The sequence below is a fragment of the Microcaecilia unicolor genome, chromosome 5 (genome assembly GCF_901765095.1).
Source record: "Microcaecilia unicolor chromosome 5, aMicUni1.1, whole genome shotgun sequence".
Classification (NCBI taxonomy): Eukaryota; Metazoa; Chordata; class Amphibia; order Gymnophiona; family Siphonopidae; genus Microcaecilia; species Microcaecilia unicolor.
Genome location: NC_044035.1, coordinates 125847302 through 125873331, shown reverse-complemented (window position 1 = coordinate 125873331; position 26030 = coordinate 125847302). Strand labels below are relative to the sequence as shown.

At 44.1% G+C, this 26030-nt stretch overlaps 1 protein-coding gene across 1 annotated transcript in view; it reads left to right on the top strand.

The window, feature by feature from the left end:
- The first annotated feature begins 6856 nt into the window (after positions 1-6856).
- MAT1A (methionine adenosyltransferase 1A) overlaps positions 6857-26030 on the top strand; it is a 96350-nt gene continuing 77176 nt past the window's right edge. Inside the window, exon 1 of the mRNA XM_030203265.1 lies at positions 6857-7075. Coding sequence (XP_030059125.1) covers positions 6982-7075 — 94 coding nt within the window. The 5' untranslated portion in view covers positions 6857-6981. The remainder of the gene's footprint in view (positions 7076-26030) is intronic.

Here is a 26030-nt window from a genome sequence, read left to right as displayed (position 1 = left end):
TTTTCTTTCCATATTGGTCCCAGTCTGTGATTCTCCTTTCCTTTGTTTTCGCTTAACTCTTCTGTGCCATTGTCATTTTTGTCTCCTTTTTCTTTGCTTTCTTCAATATTTTTCAGGCTCTCTCTCTGTCCAGATTTAATTCATTCTTACTATCCATTCTTTAATTTCCTTCATCTACCTGTGGCTTTTCATCTTTTCCTCACCCTTGTTCTCCCCATGCCCCTTCCTCTTATTCTCCAGTCTTTCTCTATTCCCCTTTTCCATCCAGCAGCTCTGCTTTCTCTCCCCATCCTTCCAGTGTCTCCCCTATTTCTTTCTGCATTCTTCCATCCAGCGTCTTCCCTCTTTCTCTCCCTATCCTTCCGTTTCCCTCTCTCTCTCCCCATCCTTCCATCTGTTTTTCCCTCTCTCTCTCTCCCCAATCCTTCCCTCTGTTGTTTTCCCTCTTTCTCTCTCCCCCCAATCTTTCCCTCTGTTGTTTTCCCTCTTTCTCTCCCTATCCTTCCATCTGTTTTCCCCCTCTCTCCCCCATCCTTCCATCTGTTTTTCTCCTCTCTCCCCAATCCTTCCATCTGTTGGTTTCCCTCTTCTCTCTCTCCCCAATCCTTCCCTCTGTTGGTTTCCCTCTTTCTCTCACTCCCCAATCCTTCCCTCTGTTGGTTTCCCTCTTTTTCTCTTTCCCCAATCCTTCCCTCTGTTGGTTTCCCTCTTTCTCTCTCTCCCCAATCCTTCCCTCTGTTGTTTTCCCTCTCCCTGCCAAGTTTCCCGCGAACGGCGCAAAGTCGCAACGCACGCGGCACCAGCCCCTGTTTCCGGCCGCTGCTGCTTCTCCTGTTGTTGAGCAGCAGCGGCCCCTACACAAAGAAAAAGAAGATTTAAAAAAAAAAATTCAAACCTGGCTGAAACGCGGCACCCCAGCACTGTAGACAGCCATTAGGCATTGGCTGTTGCCCCGCAGCCGCTCCTCCTCTTGCCTCTATGTCACTGCCCCTGGAGGAAGACCCCGGAGGAGCGCAGTGACGTAGAGGCAAGAGGAGGAGTGGCTGCGGGGCAACAGCCAATGCCTAATGGCTGTCTACAGTGCTGGGGTGCCGCGTTTCAGCCAGGTTTGAAGTTTTTAAAAAAATCTTTTTCTTTGTGTAGCGGCCGCTGCTGCTCAACAGGAGAAGCAGCAGCGGCCGGAAATGGGGGCTGGCACTGCGTGTGGGACATGGACTCACGGGGCGGGGGGAGGAAAAAAAAAAGGTGCCGGTACGCCGTACCGTTGCGTACCGGCACAAAAAAAGCACTGATTCTATAACCCATGCCTAACTTTAGGTGAGGTTTATAGAATAGCGCTAAGCGTGTTTTTTTTATCAGCACCTTATATAGAATCTGGCCCACTGTGCCTTAACAGCAAAACTTAACACACGGTAAGTAAAAAGGCAGCGTGGCAGCTGTTGGTGGCGTGTCGAACATGTTCATCTGCAGTTTCCACACAGAAGTGTTCAACAGTGAACATTAACTCACAATTAGCATGGACGCATTTAGTACTAACTGCACAAGTGACGGCATGCAGTAAGTACCTCTTTCTAACTGCAGTCCCCCAGATTCTACATAGCGGGCCCAGAGTTATGGGTGATTCTGCGTGCAGATCTAGGCGTATTCTATAACTACATGCATAGATTAATTGTTTTAACAAGCTGTTAAGAGTTGTTAGCAACTCTTAACAAGCAATAACGAGCACTAATTAGCAAAAATTAGAATTTACGTGTGTACATTGCTAAGCATATTCTGTAATGTACTGAGCCTAAATTCTAATGCATGCAGACAAAAAGGGGCACGCTTAGGGGCATGGAAATGGGCGTTTTGTGAGTGTTCCAAAATCTACGCATGTTGTTATAAAATATGGAAACCAATCACTATAATAGAAAATCCCAAAAGCAGAGACAATATAATTTCAAAATTCAAAATTAGTCAGTCCTACAAAAAATAAAAAGATTGGATGTCTTAGAACAAATGCCTCCACCAAAAAATATATGGCTAGAGTTTTTGTATTATCTACTATAATAAAAAGCACCTCCAATGTTCTGAAGCTGACTCCGTGGCAGTGAAGGGTTTGAAGGGTTCGTGCTGCCTGCTGTATCCATCTCCTGTTCTGACGTTTGCGTGCTTCCTGGTTCGTCACAACCAGCAGTGACCAATCACTGGAAGGGAACGCTGCAGAGATGCCAGGCAAAGGAATGTGACGTCACACGCATGAGGGTGTCGTTGTCCCTCCCTTCCTCCCTCCTTCCCTTCCAGTTCCAGGCCCCCTCCCTCCGAATTTTAAAAGTCATCTTTGCTTACCAAGTCGGGTTTACGGTGGACGGCAGCAGCGGTAAAAGGCGTGCAGGCTCGGCCCTTCTCTTTCAGCTCTGGTCCTGCGACTTAGTAAGTGAAGATGACTTCTAAAATTCGTAGGGAGGGGTGCTGGAACTGGAAGGGAGGGAGGGAGGAAGGGAGGGACAACGACCCTGGAATTGGGAGAAAGGGGGGATCCTGGAACTGGGAGGGAGGGGGACCCTGAAACTCAGAGGGAGGGAGTGAGGGGGGAACCTGAAACTCAGTCCCCTGGAACTCGGAGGGAGGGAGGGAACGACCGTGGAACTCGGAGGGAGGGAGGGGATGACCCTGGAACTCGGAGGGAGGGGGGACAACCCTGGAACTCGGAGGGAGGGAGGAAGGGAAGGGATGACCCTGGAACTCGGAGACAGGGAGGGAGGGGGAACCTGAAACTCGGAAGGAGGGAGGGAGAACCTGGAACTGGGAGGGAGCAGACGACCCTCGAACTCGGAGGGAGGGAGGGACAACCGTAGAATTTAGAGGGAGGGAGGGGAGGGGCGACCCTGGAACTCGGAGGGGGGGACCCTGGAACTCGGAGGAAGGGAGGGAGGGGGGATGACCCTGGAACTGGGAGGGAAGGAGGGAGGATGGGAGGGGGGGATGACCCTGGAACTCAGAGGGATGACCCTGGAATTCGGAGGGAGGGGAGACGACTCTGAAACTGGGAGGGAAGGAGGGAGAGTGGGAGGGGGGATGACCCTGGAACTCAGAGGGAGGGAGGGAGGGGTGGACGACCCTGGAGCTGGGAGGGAAGGAGGGAGGGGGGATGATCCTGGAACTCGGAGGGACGACCCTGGAATTCGGAGGGAGGAGGGACAACTCTGGAACTTGGAGGGAGGGAGGGGAGACCCTGGAACTGGGAGGAAGGGAGGGAGGAAGGGAGGGGGGCCCATGGCACACACTCTCATTCTCACACACACTCTCTCTCTCTCTCTCTCTCTCTCTCTCTCAAAGACACACTCACACCCAGTCTCACTCTCTCTCTCTGTCACACACACTCACAGATTCACTCTCTCTCACACAGTCACTCTCACATACACTCTCTCAAACATACACACTCCGAGGAAAACCTTGCTAGCGCCCGTTTCATTTGTGTCAGAAACGGGCCTTTTTTTACTAGTTATTTTATATTTTTGCTTGAAAAGAGAGTTCAGTATAGACTGTACATACAGCCGAGCATATCTTTCAGAGAGTCTAGCCGCTAAACAGCGACTCACTTTTAAGCTCTATACATCATGTATAAAATAAAATATGGGCCAGTGCATGTAAATGTACACGCAGAGATTTACTCTAGCTTTTTGATGGCGTAAATGAACGTGTGTAGATTTAGTCACATGAAATATGCATGTGTATGCTAAATATTACATGCAGTATTTAGAATACGCTTAGGTGTAATTGCCTAATGCTCATTAATTTTAGGCACCCATATATAGATTCGGACAGAGTATGTTATCCATGCCCATTGTCTGCCCATGCCCCACCTAGTTCTTGTCCTTAACACAAAATACCCTTAACATGTGAATTAGCACATGCTAATTGATAAAGCGCTGCAGAAACCGAATGTGCTAATTAGCTCATTAAGGGCCAGATTCAGTAAATGGTGCCCAAATTTAGGTGTCGGAAAGATCTGTGTGAAACTCATATTCTATGAAGGGCACTTTGTGCCAAACACTGTTTATAGAATACTGCTGAGCACCGATTCCTGCACCTAATTTTGGGCACGAGAACTTAACACCTGTTGAAATCTTGTGTAAATCCTGGTGCACAAGTTGAGTGCATGATCCCAGAACTCTATAATACTGCGCCTAAATGTTTGGAATTCTTCTGACCCATCCATGCCCTTCCCATGGCCAAGTCCCCTTTTGGGTTGCATGAGAGACCCTTTGGGCATTAATTGGCTTGTTAACAAATTCATTTTTGTGCATTTGCCCTGACCATTATAGAATTTGGGGGTTACTGCTTAACACTCTTTAGTAAAAGGGCTCCTACCTGTTTAAATTGCTTTGGCAATAACCAGTTCCTTTTACAAAATTATACGATTCCTGAGATATAATCCAAAGCATTTATTGAGGACATTTTTAACCAGTTTCATGCAGATAAACTGGCTTTACATCATATCTGTTTGTCTCTCCTTTATAGTATATTCTCTCATAATGATTTTTGCACATTTTCTTCAGAATAAATCATTTTAGTATATGTTTTATGTCAACAAACAGAGAGGTACTGGTTCACTTAGCCTATGCAGGGAAAGCATAAATTAGAGATTTTACCATATAAAAATCCAGGCCACTTATATCCCAGGCAATCAGAACCAGATAGCAAACAAGCTCTGCAGATTTCTTCAGCCTCCCAAGTGGTTTGTGGACTACTGATCCTTGCAGGACATTTTTCAGTTCCAGCAAAGAGGTTAGATATCACAAAGCACAAAGGAAACGTAAATAAAAAAAAAAAGAAACCATACACTCAACTAAGTCAATAAAGATAATAATTATTTATACAAGTTCATATTAAAATCCAACATGGTTATGTTTTGTTCATGCCTGCATCAGGGGTGAAACAAATAAACACTTTAGAAAAAACAAAACTAAAAACAAATCAGAGAGTTAAAATTATATACTTTAAAATAGATCAATCATTTTGCTTGTGCTAAATAATATCAAAATGATTTAAGTACTGTATACAAAAGCTGGAAAAAATGTATAGACAACTTTTCATTGCACTAAGGACGGAATTCTGTATAGGTCACCCTTAGTTAGGCATTCAATTTTGCATGTGGATCTCTGATTTGCATGCAAAATAACTGGCTGAATTGGTGATAATTATCAATAATTGTTGTTACAATCACTTAATTAGCAGTCATTAGGAGTTACGTGGGGTTCTGTCCTATGCCCTTTTCTATAACATGTGCACCTAATTTTCATAGTGCAACTCCACAGGCGGCGTGGTCATGGGAGGGGCATAGGTGGGTCAGGGGCATTCCCAGAATTTAGGCACAGTGTTATAGAATACCTGCATTTCCATGCCTAACTGTCATTAGTTGGGTGTGAGCATTTACACCTGCCTTTGGCAGGTGTAAATGCTTGTGCTCAAAGGGCCCCTTTTACCAAGCTGCGGCAAAAGGGGGCCTGTGCTGGCATTGGCGCGTGTTGTTGATGCGCGCTGAGGCCCACTTTTACCTTAATGGGTGAAAGGTAGGTCTTTCTTTTCTTCAGGAAATGACTGTGCTTTTACTGCCACCCATTGAGGATGCAGTAAGGGCTCCTGCGCTAACTTGGCGATAACTGAGCAGTGTGCACCACTGCCCGATGACCACCGGGTACACACTGGCACTACAAAAAGAAAAATATATATTGTAGCGCTAGATATGATGGCACACTGGGGGTAGGAGCTACCACTGGGCTGTTGCGGTAGCCCAGCAGTACTTCCTTTTTAGCAAGTGATAAACCCATGTTGGGCTTAACGTCAGAGGAGGGCGGGCCCAGGAAGAACAGAGCGACGTCGGAGGAGGCAGCAGTGATCGCCGATCAGCTGTTCCATCCCGTGCAGCGCCTTCACACAGAGGTGAGAGGCGCTGCACGGGCCGGTAAAGCGGAGGGGGGGTTTGGTAGAGGGGGGGAGCGGCGGCGACAAGCTCAGGGGGGCGGGCCACGGGGGCGGAGGATGCCAGGAGGCGGAGCTATGGGAGGAGTACAGTGACAGGAAGGGAGGGGGACCGGGGCTGCTAAACCTTTTAGTTTTTTTTACATTTTTTATTTTATACGAGCGGAAGCGGGGAGCAGCAGCGACCTCGGGGGGGGGGGGGGGGGCAAGGCCGTCCATACTGGACGCTTCTGACGAGCGCCTTTGCCCCCTCCAGATCCTTTTTTGATGTATATTTTTGTATTGATGCAGGGGGAAGCGGGGAGCCACGTGCTTGTGTTTTTTTGTTGTTGCTGTTTTGGACGTTTGTGGCATGCGCAGAGCAGCCAGCATAATGCTTGGTTGCTCTGCGCATGCTTTAGGGGCTGATTACCGACGGGGATTACGAATCTTTGATACATTGTAGTTTTCAATACCGCACCAAACATGTGCGACTTGTTTTTTTGGTGCATGCTTCGTTTTTTCAAATTCATTAAGGACTTTAACGTTTTAGATTTTTTTACGTATGGTTGATGCATCTGGGCCACAGAAACAGAACGAAGCATGATTTTTGGCATATACACAGAGCCCCAAAATATAATAGTTTTACTTGTTGCAGCTTAATTGGCGTGTATTGACTGGTTTGTTTCTTTCGTTTATTAAGTATTTTCCAGCTTGAGTTTTGAGACAGTTATGAAGACACAATCATTTAAATTCCCCACTAAATCATTCGGTCCTCACATTAGGAAACGGATTGCTCCCGTTTGTTCACATGATTCTTCAGGCACTTTCACTTTCCCATATATAGGAGCAACTCTCTGACTGACAGCCCGAACTTCTCAAGCCAGGCATGCGTACTGAGTAACACGTAATAGTTTGCCTAACCAGCAGCTGCTGCAGGACTTCACAGGCTTATAGTTGATTCCTTCTGCTCAGTGAAAGAGAAGGAGGGAGCCAGGCATTCAGTAGCTGCAACTGCGTAACAAAAAGAACCAAATCATGAATGGGCCGGTGGATGGTTTATACGATCACTCGCTGGACGATGAAGGGGCTTTCATGTTCACCTCTGAATCGGTAGGGGAAGGCCACCCTGGTGAGTAGTTTTCGTCTAGTGATATACCACAACTAAATCAGAATGCTTTCAGTTGGAGATCTAAAGAATCAAGGCAAAAATAGCAGATGTAGAAAGTTGTCCTGTTTATTATTTTCTTGCATCGGATGTTTGCTGATTTGCTAAAATGTGCAGATTTATTCCAGATACTGGCTTCTGCTGTTGTTTATTTTATGTTTGTTTTTTTTAACATGATGACCTAAATTAAACTGAGAGCCAAAATGTTTAATGCTGGATGTTCAAAATATAATATTCTTTTAATTTTTTTTTGCTGAAAAGATACCAACCACAAATAACAGTGTTTGTTAATAAGCTGGTGCAGAAATAAAAAAAATTCTGTACCACAACAGCTGCCAAGGCTCCTGCATATAGGATTACTTTCAGCAGATAAGAGTGAATCATTTACAACACTGCATGTTCTGAGGTAGTGTTAAGTTATCCATGTGCTTATTGCACCATCAACCAACAGACAGCTCAGTCGTAAAGAAGATCACCGAAATCTTTAACTGCTGATCTATACTGTTCAAATTGAACTCACAGTGACGTTTGCTTGCCCAAAAATCCACGTTTTACTACAGGCCTTGCAGCTCTTCATATTCCAGTTCGAGATGTAGGGGGTGGTCAGAAAGAGAGATAAACAACTGGAACAGTATCAGCTGCTGAGAAGAAACATGATCGGAAAGGTGTTATGTCTTGGAGCGCACAAAATTTCCAAAGGATTTCTATTCATGGAGCACACATGTGTTATATAATAGTGCAGATTTGTCCCCAACTTGCATGCCAGGATTTACACCTGGTTTCAGTTGGTGTAAATCTTCACACCTAAAGTTGAGCGTGCCCTTCCTAGAGTGCCCTTTATAGAATACCGTTCAGCACTAGTTTTTTTTTTTTGGTGGCATATAGTGAATTTGGTCCTGTGTATATGAGTGAGAGTGACACTTTAGGGGTGATTTATAAAGGATTTTTTATGCATAAAGGACTACAGTCTATATATCACACCTAAAAAAATCAGTGCCAAAATGAAATATGCCTAGGTGTATTCTATAAAGTATGCCTAAATGTAGGCATACTTTATAGAATAAGCCTAAATTTCTGTGCGGTTTATAGAATACGCCGAGCGCCCGTCTGCATGATTAAATTTAGTGGCGGGTTAGGTGTAAATCCCGACACCTAAACTAGGCATGGATCAGGTGTATTCTGTAACCACACGCATCGATTTTAGAAATGCCCATGACCCTCACATTCTACGCCCTTGGCCATGCCCCTTTTCAACTATGCAACTTAGAATTTACACACATCACGTTATGGAACACGCTTAGACAGCTCTGTGCATAAATTCTAATTAATTGCAATTAGTGTCAATAATTGTTAAGTGGCAGTTATCGGCACTGATTGGCTTGTACAACTAATTATGTTGGACGCACAAATTCAGAATACAAGCGGATTTGTGTGCGCAACCTCAGTTGCTCTATATAGAATCCAGGGGTAAATGTGGCATCTGCTGGTGACAATTATAGCTAACTGCAGCTCCTGAACTGGCGTAAAGTGCATGGCTGCACGTTGGAGGTAATATATGCAAATCTATCTCATGCATTGTCATTTGGGTTATCCAGAGACGTAAGGACTGAAGTCTTAACTCCTGTTCAATATAGATGACTATGTAGCTGGCCCCCAGTGCACACCATTGTGTTCACAGTTTCTGGGCTACACATGGGGATTAATAGTTCACTTAGTTTTTCTCCTGCCCCTCAAGACTCATTTCTTTCATGGCCCTATGTCTAGAGATGACTCACCTCTCCTGTCTCTTCCAAATTCATTCCACATAGTCCAAAAGAAACCAATCACCTCAGTGACAGAGCTAAAACCAGGGGCGTAGCCAGACTTTGGCGGGAGGGGGGCCCAGAGCCCGCGGTGAGGGGGCACATTTTAGCCCTCCCGGCGCCCCCGACCCCCCCCCCCCACGGTGCCGCCGCCCCTCCCCGTCCCTTTCAACCCCCTCCCGCCGCTGCCAACCCTCCCCCGCCACCGCCAGGTACCTTTACAGGCGGGGGTCCCCAACCCCCACCAGCCGAAGTCTCCTTCAGCGCCGGTCTCTGAGTCCAGCGTGTTCGCTGATCTGGATTCTGTTTCTGTGAGTCCTGACATCCTGTATGTTCCTACATGCACGATGTTAGGACTCACGTCAGAAACAGAATCCAGGTCAGCAACGTGCCGGACTCGGAGACTGGTGCTGAAGAGGACTTCGGCTAGTGGGGGTTGAGGACCCCCCTCGCCAGTAAAGGTACCTGATGGCAGCGGCAGGATGGGGGGGTCGAATGTGGTGGGGGAGGGTTGGCAGGGGGGGCTGAAAGCAGGGGGGCCAGGGCTAAATCTGCTGGGGCCTATGCCCCGTGGCCCCACCTAGCTACGCCCATGGCTAAAACTATAGGGTCCAATATTTAATTATGACAGTCAGGGATTAAGTAAAAAGCCGTCCACTGCATTATAACTGGATATTCAGCACGTGTGCGAGTATCCAGTTTCAGTCCTGACCCCACTGACCGTCTCAGCGTGGTCTAGACAGTGCTGAGGCAATCAGAGGACATATTCAATGCTTATGTACTATCCAGTTGGGGGGGGTGTAATTCTGAAAAGGTCGCTGAACTGTAGGTGCTGAGATGCATGCTAAGTGTGAATTCTATATCAGCAATTACACACGTAATTACCATTCTAGAAGACTAGTGTAGGTGGGCATTGGTTTGTGTTTATTCAAAAAATTAGCTATATTGCTGTACTATACATGTCACAAGGGTTTACATACAAGATAAAACATGCCAAACGGATAATAATGCCATTTAAAAATAGAACAGACCTACAGTAATCAAGCTAAAAGGCAGAAAAGCACTCGTACAACCACATAAAATAGTAACTAACTTGTTAGCATAGGCGCTGACTCCGTGGGTGCTGTGGGTGCTCGAGTACCCCCAATATTTTGACCCACCCACCGGAAGTTCCCTTCCCAGCCAGCCCGACCTGCCCGGTGCCCGCCCTCTTCTTCCTCAACAGTCCTCCGCCCTCGCCTTCCTGTGTGCTGCCCAGAATTTAAAACTCATCTTACCTCGGGGTCCTGGCGGCAGCAGTGAAAGGTGAGTAGGCTCGGCGCTTGAGCCTTCCCTTCTCAGCTCTGGTCCCACCCTTGCGGAAACAGGAAATGAGGGCGGGACCAGAGCTGAGAGAGAAGGGAAGGCTGAAGCTCCGAGCCTACTCACCTTTCACTGCTGCCGCCGGGACCCCGAGGTAAGATGAGTTTTAAATTCTGGGCAGCATGCAGGAAGATGAAGGCGGAAGACTGTTGTGGGAGAAGAGGTTGGGCTGGGGTTGGGACTGGCACTCAGAGGGGGGCCTAGAACTGGGAGGGAGGGAAGGAGGCCTGGAACTCGGAGGGAGGGAGGCCTGGAACTCTGAGGAGAGGGAGGGGGGCCTGGAACTTGGAGGAGAGGGGGGGGGGCTGAAAAGGGACAGGTGGTTTTTGGGGCGCGTTACTGGACATGGAGGGGAGGGGAGGGAGGAGAAATCGTTGGACGTGGAAGAGAGGGCAGGGGAGAGATGAGACTTGTTGGACATGGATGGAGGGAGGGGAGGGCAGGGGAGAGAGAAGAATTTGCTGTGCATGGATGATAGGGGAGGGTAGGGGGAGAAGAGAATTGCTGCATATGAATGGAGGAGAGAGGAGAATTGCTGGATATGAATGGAGTAGAGGGCAGGGGAGAGAGAATTGCTGGATATGAATGGAGTGGGGAGAGGGTGGAGAGGAGGGGGAATGCACCACCTGTTAAAAAAAAATCAGCACCCCCAATCATTTTGAAAAGTTGGCTGCTATGCTTGTTAGTCTTACTCACACAAACAAGGAGTGACACAGGCTGCACATACTGCAGCAGGACATGTTTATCCATTCCTACCCTAGCTGAGATAATATTTAACCATCTCTCTGACCTCATGTGCACCTTTCTTTAAATTAGTCACCTTATTTTCTAACTCTTCTTACTCTCTTACCTGTCTATGTTCCATCTTTGCTTATAATCTACACTATCAATTAAAATGTTACATTACATATTGTGATGACATTGTACATGATTATACTATCCCTTTCTATGGTATACTATGCCATACTTTGTATTGTTATTTGAATATTTTTACAGCTGTAATTGTCTATTGCTCATGTTGGATTTATTCTTATTGTACACCGCCTTGAGTGAATTCCTTCAAAAAGGCGGTAAATAAATAAATAATCTCTTGCAGAGACTAGTCAATGCGACTGCACAATCCTAGACCCCAACAAGCCAAAGACATGAGTAAAATATGTTTGTAAGAGAGACTTAAACTTTGTTAAGGATGTCTCAGCTCGTAGCTCAACGGGTAAATGATTCCATAGACTTGGAACCTGCCAAAACAAGGCATCTTCACAGGTAATCTTCTGATGGACCATGCAAACAGGAGGTGTCACCATTCTAAAATCCATCAGAGAATTTAACATTCTTTGTGATGCATAAGGAACTGTGATTGCTGCCAAATATGAGAGCACATGCTCATAAAAGGCCTTATAGGCAAGCATCAATAACTTAAAAGCTATCTGGCAATGGATTGGCAGCCAGTGATAGTGAGTAAACAAAGGTGTAACCCTATGGTTTTTTTTTTTACATCACTCAAGCTGGATGGCAGTATTTTGCAGTGACTACAACTTTCTTAAATTTGAAGCAGACACACCCGCATAAACCACATTTGCGTACTCAATTTGTGATAACAACAAAACATATATCATGAATGGATCCTCAGAAGCTTAGCAGAGATTGGGTGGCGGAGCCGGTGGTGGGAGGCGGGGCTGGTGGTTGGGAGGCGGGGCTAGTGCTGGGCAGACTTCTACGGTCTGTGCCCTGTAAATGGCAGATACAAATCAAGGTAAGGTATACACAAAAAGTAGCACATATGAGTTTATCTTGTTGGGCAGACTGGATGGACTGTGCAGGTCTTTTTCTGCCGTCATCTACTGTGTTACTATGTTACTATCATGGTGTGCATGGTTGCCTCATTAAGAACATGTTTCAAAGATTGTAAAAGACCATAATACACAAAATCCATTTTATTTACGCACCAACATTAGGCATGGCTGCTTACACCATGTCAATTGCTGGTGTAAATGACCACGACTAAATGTTGCAGTTATGCATGTAACTGATAATATTCTAGAATCTTCCCCCCTTCTCCAATATTCAAAGCTATTTAACTGCCCAGAAACGGCCGTCGATCGGTTAAATAGTGTTTAGGTGCCTAACTGCAGATATTCAGCGCGCGATAGCTGGTTATCTCCGCCGAATTCTTGCAGTCAGTGCTGAAAAGTTAACCTATATTGCGCGATAACCAGAAATACTCAGCGCTGACCAGCTAAGTTTAGCGGGAAAATTGGACCACATTAATAGCAGTCCGATCTTTGCTTGCTATTAACTTAACCGGGCAGCACTGAATAGTTGCTTAGCTGCTTAAATTAGCACCGGCCAAAAAAACCCCAGTTATTCAATGCCGCTCACCGGAAATGCATTGAATATCCAGGGTCAGCGCCGACTTCAGCACTGAATATTGACCCCTTTGTGTGTAAGTGCTGGACACGCTCCTGACCTGCCCATGCCGCTTCCACATGTATGGCCCTTTGCAGTTATGTGCTATAGCTTTTCTGAAATGGAACAAAAAGTGAGGAGAATGGATGAGGATACCAACAATTGTATATTTATTCACTTAAAAAGGTTAAAAATATATCAGTGTACATAAAAATGACCCGACACGGTCTCTTCGGAGAGGAGTATTAGAAGCCTGTTTTGCTTTTTGATATATATTTCATATATATTGTTCTGAAGAGAGGAGACCAGAGAGGATTGTGTCTCATTATTTCCTTTGGAGTACACATTCCATGTTACATCTTCTGAGGTTACAAAGACCCCTGAGGCAGGCCATTGCGCCGAAACACGGCCGTGTCGGGTCATTTTTATGTACACTGATATATTTTTAACCTTTTTAAGTGAATAAATATACAATTGTTGGTATCCTCATCCATTCTCCTCACTTTTTGTTCCATTTCCCACGGTTTCGTGAGGGTTTTTACCTCCTTTTCTGTTTTTGCTATAGCTTTTCTGCACATAACTGTAAATTAGTGCCAACTAATTCCAATTATTGGTGATTATTATTATTATTATTATTTATTGCATTTGTATCCCACGTTTTCCCACCTCTTTGCAGGCTCAATGTGGCTTACAATACATCATGGATCATGGATCATTATCAGTTGCTAGTGCCAATTAGCACCTAAATTGCAAATACTTATGCATGTAGCTGGCAGTGTTCTATAACCTGTGCATAACTTTGCACACTAAGCATGAAAATGTGTATGCAAGATATAGACTGAGGGGGTTAGTGCTGCTGAATATCCCTCTCGCCGGCATATATGTGGGTAGGAAAACAAAAATACACAGTTTTTAGTTTAATTTTAGTTTATTATTTATAACCCACCTATATCTACCCAGAGTACAAAAACTATTCAAAATCAAAATAAAGCAGATAAAAAACACACAATCCTACCATCCATCAGTTTCAGAAGCTGGGAATTAAACCTCACACAGGTCAGCATTTGGGCCATGGCAGTCAGCGGTTTTTGAAATGCTGGCCACTGCAGGCTTTTTGTACCACAGGGGTGGCAACCTCAGACCTCGAGGGCCACAACCCAGTTGGGTTTTCAGGATTTCTCCAATGAATTCCAATGATTCCACAGCAGATCATTGAACAACCATTTTTATTGAATAAAAATAATATCTTGTTTGTTACTTTAATCAAAAATACAAAATTACTAAAAACGTACTATCCGAATGGTCAGCAGACAACCTTGATCATCTTAATCATCTAGTACAAACATTACTACAAATTTATATATAAACTAGCCGTTAAGCCCGTAACAATGGGCTAGTTTTTTGTTTTCCTATGGCCTCCCCCTTCCCAACCCTGCTCTCTCCCCTGCCCTCCCCCCCAGCGTCTGTTTCCCTCAGTTCCACCCCCTCCTTCCCTCCCTGCTCCCTCCTCCTCTGATTTCCACGCCCATGTCCAAGCCCTCCTCCCTATTGGGCTGTACTGCTGGTGGAGGCAGGGCTTGGACTTCTACACTCTCAGCTTCCGACTCTACTGCGCATTTGCAGGTGAGTCGGTCACTTGCCGTTTATATTTTTTGATGAGATAGCAGTCTTAAGGTGTAATATCCAATCAAAATTGAAGCAGTGTCTCATTTCCAGTCAAACCAGACAAAGTCATTGAAGAATAGATCTTATAAATGTTGGTATGCAATTTGTACAGGCTTGCAATGTACATTGAATATAATGCTTCAAACTGCTTCCAGAAAGATGTTTCCAAATGATAAATTCTCAATTCCTTCCATCAAAAAATCCAGTTGTCCTGATGAAACAGACGAACATTGCAGCTGCTGCTTAATGTTCATACTGGACTTAGTTTTGCATATACTAGGGGAAAGAATTTGGGGGAGTTGATGAAAGTTTACAATAGGGAAATTGATGATCAAATGCCACGTGGTCATTTTACTTATGGCCACTGTGTATATTGTACATTTGTTATGGTCAAAGATTCAGTCATTATTCCAGAACTGGGAAGGAATTAAAATTATTGTTAAACAAGTTATATATGGTATCAAATGTCCTTGTCAAAAATGGTATTTGGGTCAGACCTCTTTTAAGACATGTCAACCATGGGACAGTGACTCTTACAGGCACCTCGCTCTGTTCCCTTTCGCAGTACTCCCACCCTTCGAAATTGCTGCACTCTAATGTCCTTTTATTCCCCTTTAGAGAACTTTCATTTACAATAAAAACCTCTACCATTCCTTTTTGGGCTTAACTTTTTGGAGTACATTTCTGTTTCCTGATCAACTCCAATCTCTTCCCTTTTCTTCTTAACTTTGCACAATTCTCTCTGCCTGATCTGATTGCCAGGCCCCTGTAAAATACATGCATAAGTGGGAGCTCCACCCCTGTTTACGTCCCCTTGAAAATATGCTTAGACGCCCTGCTAACGCTTACTATGGGTGTTTCCAGGGCTTTTTTTGAGGGGGTACTTGGGGGTACTGAGTACCGGCCCCTTTTCCATTGTTTGCTAAAATTGACCCATGGACCCCAAGTTTTAATGAAAGAGCTCAGGCTCTACACACCAATTCTGCCTTGTCATAGATTCGGTGACTGGTTGCAGGGGGCCTGGCTATTGTGAGTTGAGTCCCTCAGTTTTCACCCCACCCCTGAAGGGTGGCCTAGCATTTGAGTACCGGCACCCTTTTTGCTAGAAAAAAACACACTGGGTGTATGTATGCATATACACTCATAACTGCTAGTATTCTGAAAGTTTTTATATGCATAAACATGTGCAAATGTAGGTGCTTAGGTTGTAGAATTTCTCTTTGTCACATCTGTTCTTTCAGTGTTGTGGAACTTAAGAGTTATTTGAAACTTTCTTACATGGATTAAAAGAGGACAAGCATGTTGACATTAAGATTAAAGCATTCTCCAGCATTTCTTGGAATAAAGCCTAATAAGTATCCATGTGCCAATCGGGTAAAGATAAGAAGGTAAATGTACTTGGTTATCGTTAACTGAATATTCAGCCATATTTATCCAGTTAATTTTGTAGCTGAATACCCAGCTACTTACCTGATCTGAACTTGTGCGTGTAGAAATCTCATTATGTCAAAATGGCCATAAAATATGTGATTTTTTAAATGAAAGATTTATTGTAGCTGTGATTCTGAGAAAGTCTGCTCATCATATGGAAATCTAGAAAAACTAGTTTAGCATGGTACATACAAATATGCTGTGCATATCAATCTTTCCAGATTTGCAGTTTGAAAAATCAGAACTTTGCAACTTCTCTCAAGGATTAGGAACTTCTGGAGAACATAATGATTTGATGTAAATTAGTTAGAGGAAACTTCTGTAGCAAAATTTACTTTTCTTCTTAAATTTCCAGCTCATTAGGGATTGGGATTTGGATTTAATTCATACCTTTTCAGTAGTAGCTCAAGGCAAATATTTCCCTGTCCCTGGAGGATTTACAATCTGAGTTTGTACCTGAGACAATGGTGGATTTAATGACTTACCCCAGATCACAAGCTTCATTAGAGGAATTTGTCCCCTAACTTTTATTTCACTGCTTTAATCATTAGGCTTCTCCTCTATTTAAAATCATTAATTTAATTTATTTATTTATACACATAGGTAGCTAACCAGCTCATTTTCGAAAGTGATCGCCAGCCATCTTCCGACACAAATCAGGAGATGGCCGACGATCTCCTGAACCTGGCCAAATCGGTATAATCGAAAGCTGATTTTGGCCGGGTTCAACTGCTTTCCGTCGCGGAGCCGACGAAACATCAAGGGGGCGTATCGGTAGGGTAGTGAAGGCAGGACGGGAGTGGGATAGGGGCGTGCTCACGAGATGGCTTGCTTCACCCAATAATGAAAAAAAGAAGCCAGGTTTATAGAGCATTTCGCCGGCTGTACTTGGTCCCTTTTATTTCACGACCAAGCTTCAAAAAGGAGCCCCAGCTAACCAAATGACCACCAGAGGGAATCGGGGATGACCTCCCCTTACTCCCCCAGTGGTCACCAACCCCCTGCCACCCAAAAAAAAAACCCAACAAAATTTTTTTTTTGCCAGCCTCTATGCCAGCCTCAAATGTCATATCCAGCTCCCTGATAGCAGTAAGCAAGTCCCTGGAGCAGTTTTTAGTGGGTGCAGTGCACTTCAGACAGGTGGACCCAGGCCCACCCCCCCCACCTGTTACACTTGTGGTGGTAAATGGGAGCCCTCCAAAACCCACCCAAAACCCATTGTACCTACATGTAGGTGCCCCCCTTCACCCCTTAGGGCTATGGTAATGGTGTAGAGTTGTGGAGAGTGGGTTTTGGGGGGGATTTGGGGGGGGCTCAGCAACCAAGGGAAGGGAGCTTTGCAGCTGGGAGCTATTTTTTTTTAATTTTTAGACGTGCCCCCTAGGGTGCCCGGTTGGTGTCCTTGCATGTGAGGGGGGCCAGTGCACTACAAATGCTGGCTCCTCCCACGACCAAATGCCTTGGATTTCGCTGGGTTTGAGATTGCCGGCATTATTTTCCATTATGGTTGAAAATTGATGCCGGCCATCTCAAACCCGGCGAACTCTGGCATTTGGCTGGGCCCAATTGTATTAGCGAAAATAAGATGGCCGGCCATCTTTTTTGAAAATATGGTTGGCTCCGCCCACTTATGGCGCCGGCCCCAAAGATGGCCGGCCAGCTATTTGGCCAGCGCCGTTTGATTATTTTTATTTTATTTTTGTTACATTTGTACCCCGCGCTTTCCCACTCATGGCAGGCTCAATGCGGCTTACATGGGGCAATGGAGGGTTAAGTGACTTGCCCAGAGTCACAATGCCCCTCTAAGTGGTTTATCAGGCTATGGTGCTATAAGCCTGCTCAGGGGGATTTCCATTATTTTGTTGCCTTCTACCTTACAGTGACAGTCATTGACTAAGGACTATAAATTGCAACTTCCTCCAGAACCTGGTATGTACACACTCTAAGTGCAACCAACAGGTACCACAATAAAGACTCCCTCCTTTCTCCTCCCCCCAGACTATAAACATTCCTTGCATAGCATCCTTTTGCCTGCCTGACCCAGGAGTGGCCTAGTGGTTAGGGTGGTGAACTTTGGTCCTGGGGAATTGAGTTTGATTCCCACTTCAGGCACATGCAGCTCCTTGTGACTCTGGGCAAGTCACTTAACCCTCCATTGCCCCAGGTACAAATAAGTACCTGTAAGCCACATTGAGCCTGCCATGAGTGGGAAAGCGTGGGGTACAAATGTAACAAAAAAATAAGGTGATATGACAAGCTTTCAAAGGCAGAACCTTTCTTCAGGTCAGATATGAGCAAAATTTGACAATTAACAGAGAAAAAAGAAGTAAACAAATCATCTATATATTTAAGTGAAATGTGAAAAGCATTCTTATGACAGTCGTGAGGGAAAGGTAGAGGTGGGTGATGGGGGAGACAGTGGTGAGATACAGGGAGAGGTGAGTGGGTCATCAAAAGGTGACAATGCAGTATAATCTTATGGTTTATAATGGGGGGAAAACCCCATAAGAACATAAGAATAGCCATACTGGGTCAGACCAATGGTCCATCTGGCCCAGTATCCTGCTTCCAGCAGTGACCAATCCAGGTCACAAGTACCTGGCAGAAACCCAATTAGTAGCACCATTCCATGCTACCAATTCCAGTGCAAGCAGTGGCTTTCCACATGTCCTCAATAACAGATTATGGACTTTTCCTCCAGGAACTTGTCCAAACATTTTTTAAACCCAGATACGCTAACCACTGTTACCACATCCTCCGGCAATGAGTTCCAGAGCTTAACTATTCTTTGAGTGAAAAAATATTGCCTCCTATTTATTTTAAAAGTATTTCCATGCAATTTCATTGAGTGTCCCCTGGTCTTTGTATTTTTTGAATGAGTGAAAAATCGATTTACCTCCACCCGCTCCACATCAGTGACACCACTCAGAATTTTGTAGACCTTAATCATATCCCTCCTCAGCTGTCTCAAGTTTCAAGGTTTATTTAATATTTGCTATGCTGTACATCAATAAAAATATCTATGTGGCTTACAATACTTGAAAGAAACTAGATAGAGATTAGGAATGAAAATGAACAGGCAAGGGTGGGATAGAATAGGAACTCCATGTTGGATAGTAAAGATAAATTCAGAGAGGGAGGGGAGCCCTAACCTCTTTAGCTTTTCCTCATATGGAAGCAGTTCCATCCCCTTTGTCATTTTGGTCACTCTTCTTTGAACCTTTTCTAATTCCGCTATATCTTTTTTGAGATACGGCAACCAGAATTGAAGGCAATACTCAAGATAAGGTCGCACCTTGGAGCGATACAGAGGCATTTTAATATTTTTGGTCTTATTTTACATCCCTCTCCAAATAATTCCTAGCATCTTCTTTGCTTTTTTGGCCACCGCTGCACACTGGATAGAAGATTTTAGCGTATTGACTACAATGACACCTAGGTCTTTTACTTGAGTGCTGACTCCTAAAGTGGACTGTAGCATCAGATAACTATGATTTGGATTATTCTTCACACTGTACATTACTTTGCATTTGTCTACATTAAATTTCATCTGCCATTTGGATACCCAGTCTTCTTGTTAAACTTTGTTAGGTGGGTGTCAAAGTATTTCATCAATGTAATTTCAAAGATTCTATGTTCCTGGATTGTTTTATAGTTACTGCTTAATCTTCTGACCATGTCAGTGATGCAATGCCGAGGTTCTGAAAGATGCTCACCCATGGAAGTGTCAGCTTGTTTTGTGGTGTTTGATGAGTTTCTTCTTGTGTTTCGTGTCTGTCCTGTCTCCTATATTTAGGCACAGGATTAGATTCTATATAGCACGCCTAAAAAATCAGCGCCAAAATGAAATATTCCTAGGCATATTCTATAAAGTACGCCTAAATTTAGATGTACTTTATAGAATAAGCTTAAATTTTCATGTGGTTTATAGAATACGCCACGCGCCTGTCCTCGCGATTAAATTTAGTCAAGGGCAGTTACGCCAAGTAAAACATGGTGTAAATGTTGAAGCCTAAATTAAGTGCGAACCAAATGAATTCTATAACAACACTCATAGATTTTAGAAATGCCCATGATCCGCACATTCCACCCCATAGCCACGCCCCCTTTTCAACTATGTGAATTAGAATGTACGTGCATCACGTTATAGAATACGCTTTGACAGTCCCTGTGCATAAATTCAAATTAATGCCAATTGGTGTCACTAATTGATTGTTAAGTGGCAATTATCAGCACTGATTGGCTTGTTAACTAATTAAGTTGCATATGCAAATCCAGAATACGACTGGATTTGAGTGCGCAATTTAAGTCGTTCTATATAGAATCCAGGGGTTAGAGGGCAAAATGTTTTCCTATATAGAATATTAGTGTAACTGGGTATATATGTTTATGTTTATTTAAAACTTGTTATATTGCAGCTCAGAGCGGTGTACAAAAATTTAAAATGTGAATAAAATACAAGAAAAAAAAATACAAATCAGATAGAAAACTGTCTAAAACATTTGTACAGATCAATCACACTCTCAGACCAATACCCTCGATGTATGCCATCTGGCCCTATCACTTTGTCTACTTTTAGTTTAGCTAACTCCTCATAAAATCATTCAGGGTCTACCACACTTCCATTCCTATTTGTGGTTGTCTTCTGCAGTTCCATTCCTGGTCCTTCATCTATGAACACAGTTCCTCCTTTCATTTACATAAAAAGTGTCTTCCCATTTTTGGCTACTTTTTTTCTTCCATTTGCTCATTTGCTTCCTGGTTACTTTACCAGCTTCTCTTAGCTTTTCCATGTGCTTAAATGCCAGAGATACACATGTAACGTGGAGAGGCATTTTCGACATAAATCTAAATCCAATTTGGGACATTTCCCCTCTGATTCTATATAGCGCGCATAGAGATCTGCGCTGAAATCCAAGTGTATTTTATAATAGTGCGTATAACTTAATTGGCTTAACAAGCTAATCAGCGGTGATAATAGCTCTTAACAAGCAATAATGAGCACTAATTGACAATAATTAGAATTTATGCATACAACTCGCTAAGCGTATTCTATAACGCAGTGCGCATAACTTCTAACGTGCACAGGCAAAAAGGGGCATGGTTATGGGCAGGAAAATGGGTGTTTCGTGGGTGATCCAAAATTTGCTTGCGTAATTATAGAATATGGCCTAGTGTGCCTAAATCTACACGTTGGGATTTATGCCACATTTTTGTTTGTGTAAATGGAAGTGCGCAGTTTTGGGTACTGAGATATCAACTAAGCATATTCTATATACCGTGCCTAAATCTAGGCACCGCTTATAGAATACACTTTGTCGGCATTGATTTCCGTGCCGATTTTTTTTGGATATATAGAATCTCCCCCTTAGCAGAAAATGTCCAAAAATCCAGTAGTGAACATGGCCATTTTCAAAACAGAAAAATGTCCAACTTTTTGTTTTGAAAGTGGCCGTTTGCTTGATGTTTTTGTGCTCAGTGCAGCTATATATTTTGGGCCATTTTCAAAAAGAAAAAGAAGTTCAATGGAAAAACGCACTAAAATAAGCCATTGGGATGTATGGGGGCCACACAGTCATCCCAGTAGAGCAGTGGGGCACCCTAGGGCAGCGGCGTACCAAAGGTGGGGCGGTGCGCCCCATGTGCAAATGCTGGAGGGGTGCAGAGAGCAGCCACGTGCCTATCGGCTCCGCTGGTTCCCTGCTCCCTCTGCCCCGGAACAGGTTACTTCCTGTTCCGGGGCAGAGGGAGCAGGGAGTCAGCAGAGCCGAGAGCCGTGCAGCTGCTCCCAGCAGCTAAGTATGCACCCAGCGGGGGGGGGGGGGGGGGGGGGGGTTGTTGATGCGCTGGGTTGGGTGTTGCGCCGGGGGGGAGGGGTGCGCATTGGCGATCCACCCCGGGTGGCAGCCGACCTAGGATCATCACTGCCCTAGGGGGCACTGCAGGGGACTTCACATAAAAGGTCCCAGGTACACATCTCAGTGCTACCCCCTTATATTGCATGGGGAGCCCTCCAAAACCCAAGAACCTACTGTACCCAACTGTGCATCACTACAATAGCCCTTATATTTGCAGGTGTCACCTATATATGAATACAGTAGGTTTTTGGTGGGTTTTGGAGGGCTCACATGTTCCGCCACAAAGACTGTTAGAGTGAGATGTGAGCCTGGGCCTCGTTTTCTACAGTGCACTGCACCAATCACTGGGCTACTCCAGGGACCTGCTTTAGGACTGGCTATATAGCTTTTGGTGGGTGGGAGGGAGTTAGTAACCACTGGGGCAGTAAGGGGGGGGGAGCATGCCTTAATCCCTCTCGAGGTCATCTGGTCATTTAGGGCACCTTAGTATGATTTAGTCATGATTGAAACAGGTCTAGACCAAACCTTCTTTTAGCCCTGGACGTTTTTGCTTTGTTCCATTATGGCAGAAACATGTTCAAGTGTTGGTGCCCCAACATGCCCCCTTGTGATCTGGACGCACTGTATACGAGCTGCATAGACCACTGTCTTAAAAATGTGTTTTTTGAAAATAGCAATTTGGGCGTTTTAGTAAAAAAAAGGATCAATCTGCTGCTTTGTGCCGCTTTTGGATGTTTTTCTGTTTCGAAAATGAGCTCCATATATAAGTTATTTGCATGAGAATCCTGCCCACTCACCCTCCAAATTCTGCCCATGTGCATATGTACTTGTAAAATACTTGCTATGTAAGATATTCACTTTTTTACAGAATAGCACTTAAATGGAATTTCGGCATTTAAACGTGTGTGCACATACATATGCTGATATCCTAATCATTTACATTTGCTTTATGTATGGAATTACACCATGTGTTCATACTTTTTGTTTGACCGAGAACTGTGATGCTTCTGCTACAATCTCTCCCCCCTGGCTGCCAGTTCAGCAACAAATGTACATGTACCTCACTGACCCCCTTTCCCATTCCTGGCTTTCTGCTGCTGTGGAAGAAAGGGAGATCCTTTGCCTCCATTATCCCTGGAAGAGAGTCCAAAACTGCCCTGGCTCTTCTGGAAGCTATACTTGCTCATACATGCAATGTAAGTGAACCTGAGGCAGTGAATTGGAGACAGGAGGTATGAGAGAAGGGGTAACCAAGGGTCAACTGACACAAGTTAAACTGACTGCTGTCATTGCTGATATATAAATGTAGTCAACAGGGCACTGCCCTGTACCATGTCAGCTGAAAAAAACTAAAGGGTGATTCTTTCCATCAAGCTTCAAGTAATTTTTTCCAGTGCAGTTAGACATTAAAATTCATTTGAAATACCTGATGGAGGTGAAGGGCTTGGTCATCTATGTTTCTTTAACTTGATAAAGGCAGTTAGCTTTTCAAATCTTTAGTCCACTCTGAAAGAGTTTTCCAGAGAACATTGAGGGCCCCTTTTACTAAGCGGCGGTAAGCCCAACATGGGCTTATTGCTCGCTAAACAGGAACTACCGACAGGCTACCGCAGCAGCCCAGCGGTACTTCCTACCCCTAGCATCCCGGCGGTAATCGGGCAGTGCTGTGTGCTACCTGGTTACTGCTGGGTTAGTGCGGGAGCCCTTACTGCCACCTCAATGGGTGGCGGTAAGGGCTCCCCCTCAAAATGGTTGCATGGCAAGTGCTTTACTTGCTGCACGGCCATTTCCTGCAGGAAAAAGTCTTCCCTTTTACCCGCCGTGGTAAAAGGGGGCCTCAGCGTGTGTGAAAAACATGCGCTGTTGCCTTTTGCTACAGCTTGGCAAAAGGGGCCCTGAGAGAACTCTTTTGAATAGCTGATTCTTGCAGTAGGAAGTATTTTGATAATGATTATTGTTAAGGATTTGTATGTTTGTTTTCTACACTGGTGTGAATGATCTTTTCATGGATTTTTTTTTTTTTGTATTTTATATATTGTGTTTGTGCAGGAGTCTTAAATATTTAGGACTTATGATTGTAATAGTAGGGTTTTCAATATTTTTTTTGGTTACATTTGTACCCCACACTTTCCCACTCATGGCAGGCTCAATGCAGCCATGCAGGCAATGGAGGGTTAAGTGACTTGCCCAGAGTCACAAGGAGCTGCTTGTGCCGGGAATTGAACTCAGTTCTTCAGGACCAAAGTCCACCACCCTAACCACTAGGCCACTCCTCCACTATTCATATTGTTTATGAAAAGACCCTAAGTGATAAATAAATGTTTCCAAAAACCTCTCTTTGTTATGTGAAATGGTTATCAATAGAAATCAAACAAAATAAAACATGGAAAAGAAAATAAGATGATACCTTTTTTATTGGACATAACTTAATACATTTCTTGATTAGCTTTCGAAGGTTGCCCTTCTTCGTCAGATCGGAAATAAGCAAATGTGCTAGCTGACAGTGTATATAAGTGAAAACATTCAAGCATTACTATGACAGTCTGACAGGGTGGGAGGATGGGGGTGGGTTAGGAAGTATGCATGGGGACATCAAAGCATATCATTGATATTCTAACAGGATTTGTGTGGATAGGTGATATTGTTAGAATATCAATGATATGCTTTGATGTCCCCATGCATACCTCCGACCCACCCCATCCTCCCACCCTGTCAGACTGTCATAGTAATGCTTGAATGTTTTCACTTATATACACTGTCAGCTAGCACATTTGCTTATTTCCGATCTGACGAAGAAGGGCAACCTTCGAAAGCTAATCAAGAAATGTATTAAGTTATGTCCAATAAAAAAGGTATCATCTTATTTTCTTTTCCATGTTTTATTTTGTTTGATTTCTATTGATAACCTTAAGAGTGGACTAACACGGCTACCACACTCCTCTACTTATGGGAAATGCTAAGCATTTAAGTGCCACTATTTTGCATGAATTGATAAATAGAATTCCTTTGCAACTATGATGAATCCTGGGTTTAAACATGAGATGGTTAGAACAGTGGGTGATGAACCAGGAAAACAGCAGTTCAAATTCTGTTTCTTCTAAGCACATGCGTTGTGACCCTGGGCAAGTCACTTTACCTTTCATTGTCTTTGATACCTGCTAAGATGGTAAACCAGAGCTTCCCAAATCTGTCCTGGGAACGCAATTCTCTGCCAGGTTTCCAGGATATCCACAATTAATATGCATGAGATAAATTAGCATGCATTAGAGAATCACTACATGCAGCTTTGTCTCATACATATTCATTTTGGGTATCCTGAAAATCTGACTAGCCATGGGAGCCCCAGAACAGGTTACATAAGAATATAAGAATAGCCATACTGGGTCACATCGATGATCCATTTAGTGAAGTATCCTGCTTCCAACAGTGGCCAACCCAGGTCACAAGTACCTGACAGAATCCCAAAGAGTAGCAAGAATCCATGCTACTGATCCCTGGGCAAACAGTGGACCATTCTACACCACTCAGAAATTTGTAGACTTCTATCATATTCCCCCTCAGCTGTCTCTTCCAAGCTGAAGAACCCTAACCTCGTTAGCCTTTCCTCATATGAGAGAAGTTCCATTGTCTTCATCATTTTGGTCACCCTTCTTTGAATCTTTTCTAATTGTGCTACATCTTTTTTTGAGGTACAGCAACCAGAATTGCATGCAATACTCAAGGTGAGGTCGCACCATGGAGTGATACAGAGGGACGTCCTTGTTTTTTTCGATTATGGGTCAAAGACGTCCAAGTGTTAGGCACGCCCAAGTTCCGCCTGCTCTATGCCTCTGACATACCCCCTTGAACTTTGGACAACCCTTGGAGAAGGACGTCCATCTTCCGATTTATGTCGAAAGATGGACGTCCTTCTTTTTCGAAAATGAGCCCATATGAGTCTTAGTGCCTAGGGACCCAGATCAATGTCAGTCTGCCGCTGCTCACATGCATTTTTTGAATAGGATACAGCCTGTGTGAAAATACGTGAAATGGACGTCAGTGCGCTGGAAATGTCCAGCATGAACATCCATTTTACAAACTGAAATGTCTAAATTTTGAATGGGCAAAGACAAGGGACATGGATGTCTCTATAGCAGCATTCTTAGAAAGTGGCCACACAGATGGTCAGCATAGTGATTAATGCAATGAACTGTAAACCAAGGGACCTAGGTTCAAATCCCACTTTAACTTTTTTTTTTTAATTGTGAGCCCTCCAGGTACAGAAAGATACCTATTATACCTGAATGTACACCAATAGCCTTCAGACTTGCAGATGTCTCATATTTAGATACAGTAGGTATTTTTCTGTTTCTGGAGGGTTCATAATTGAAAAAAAAAAAAAGAGTTGAAGTGAGA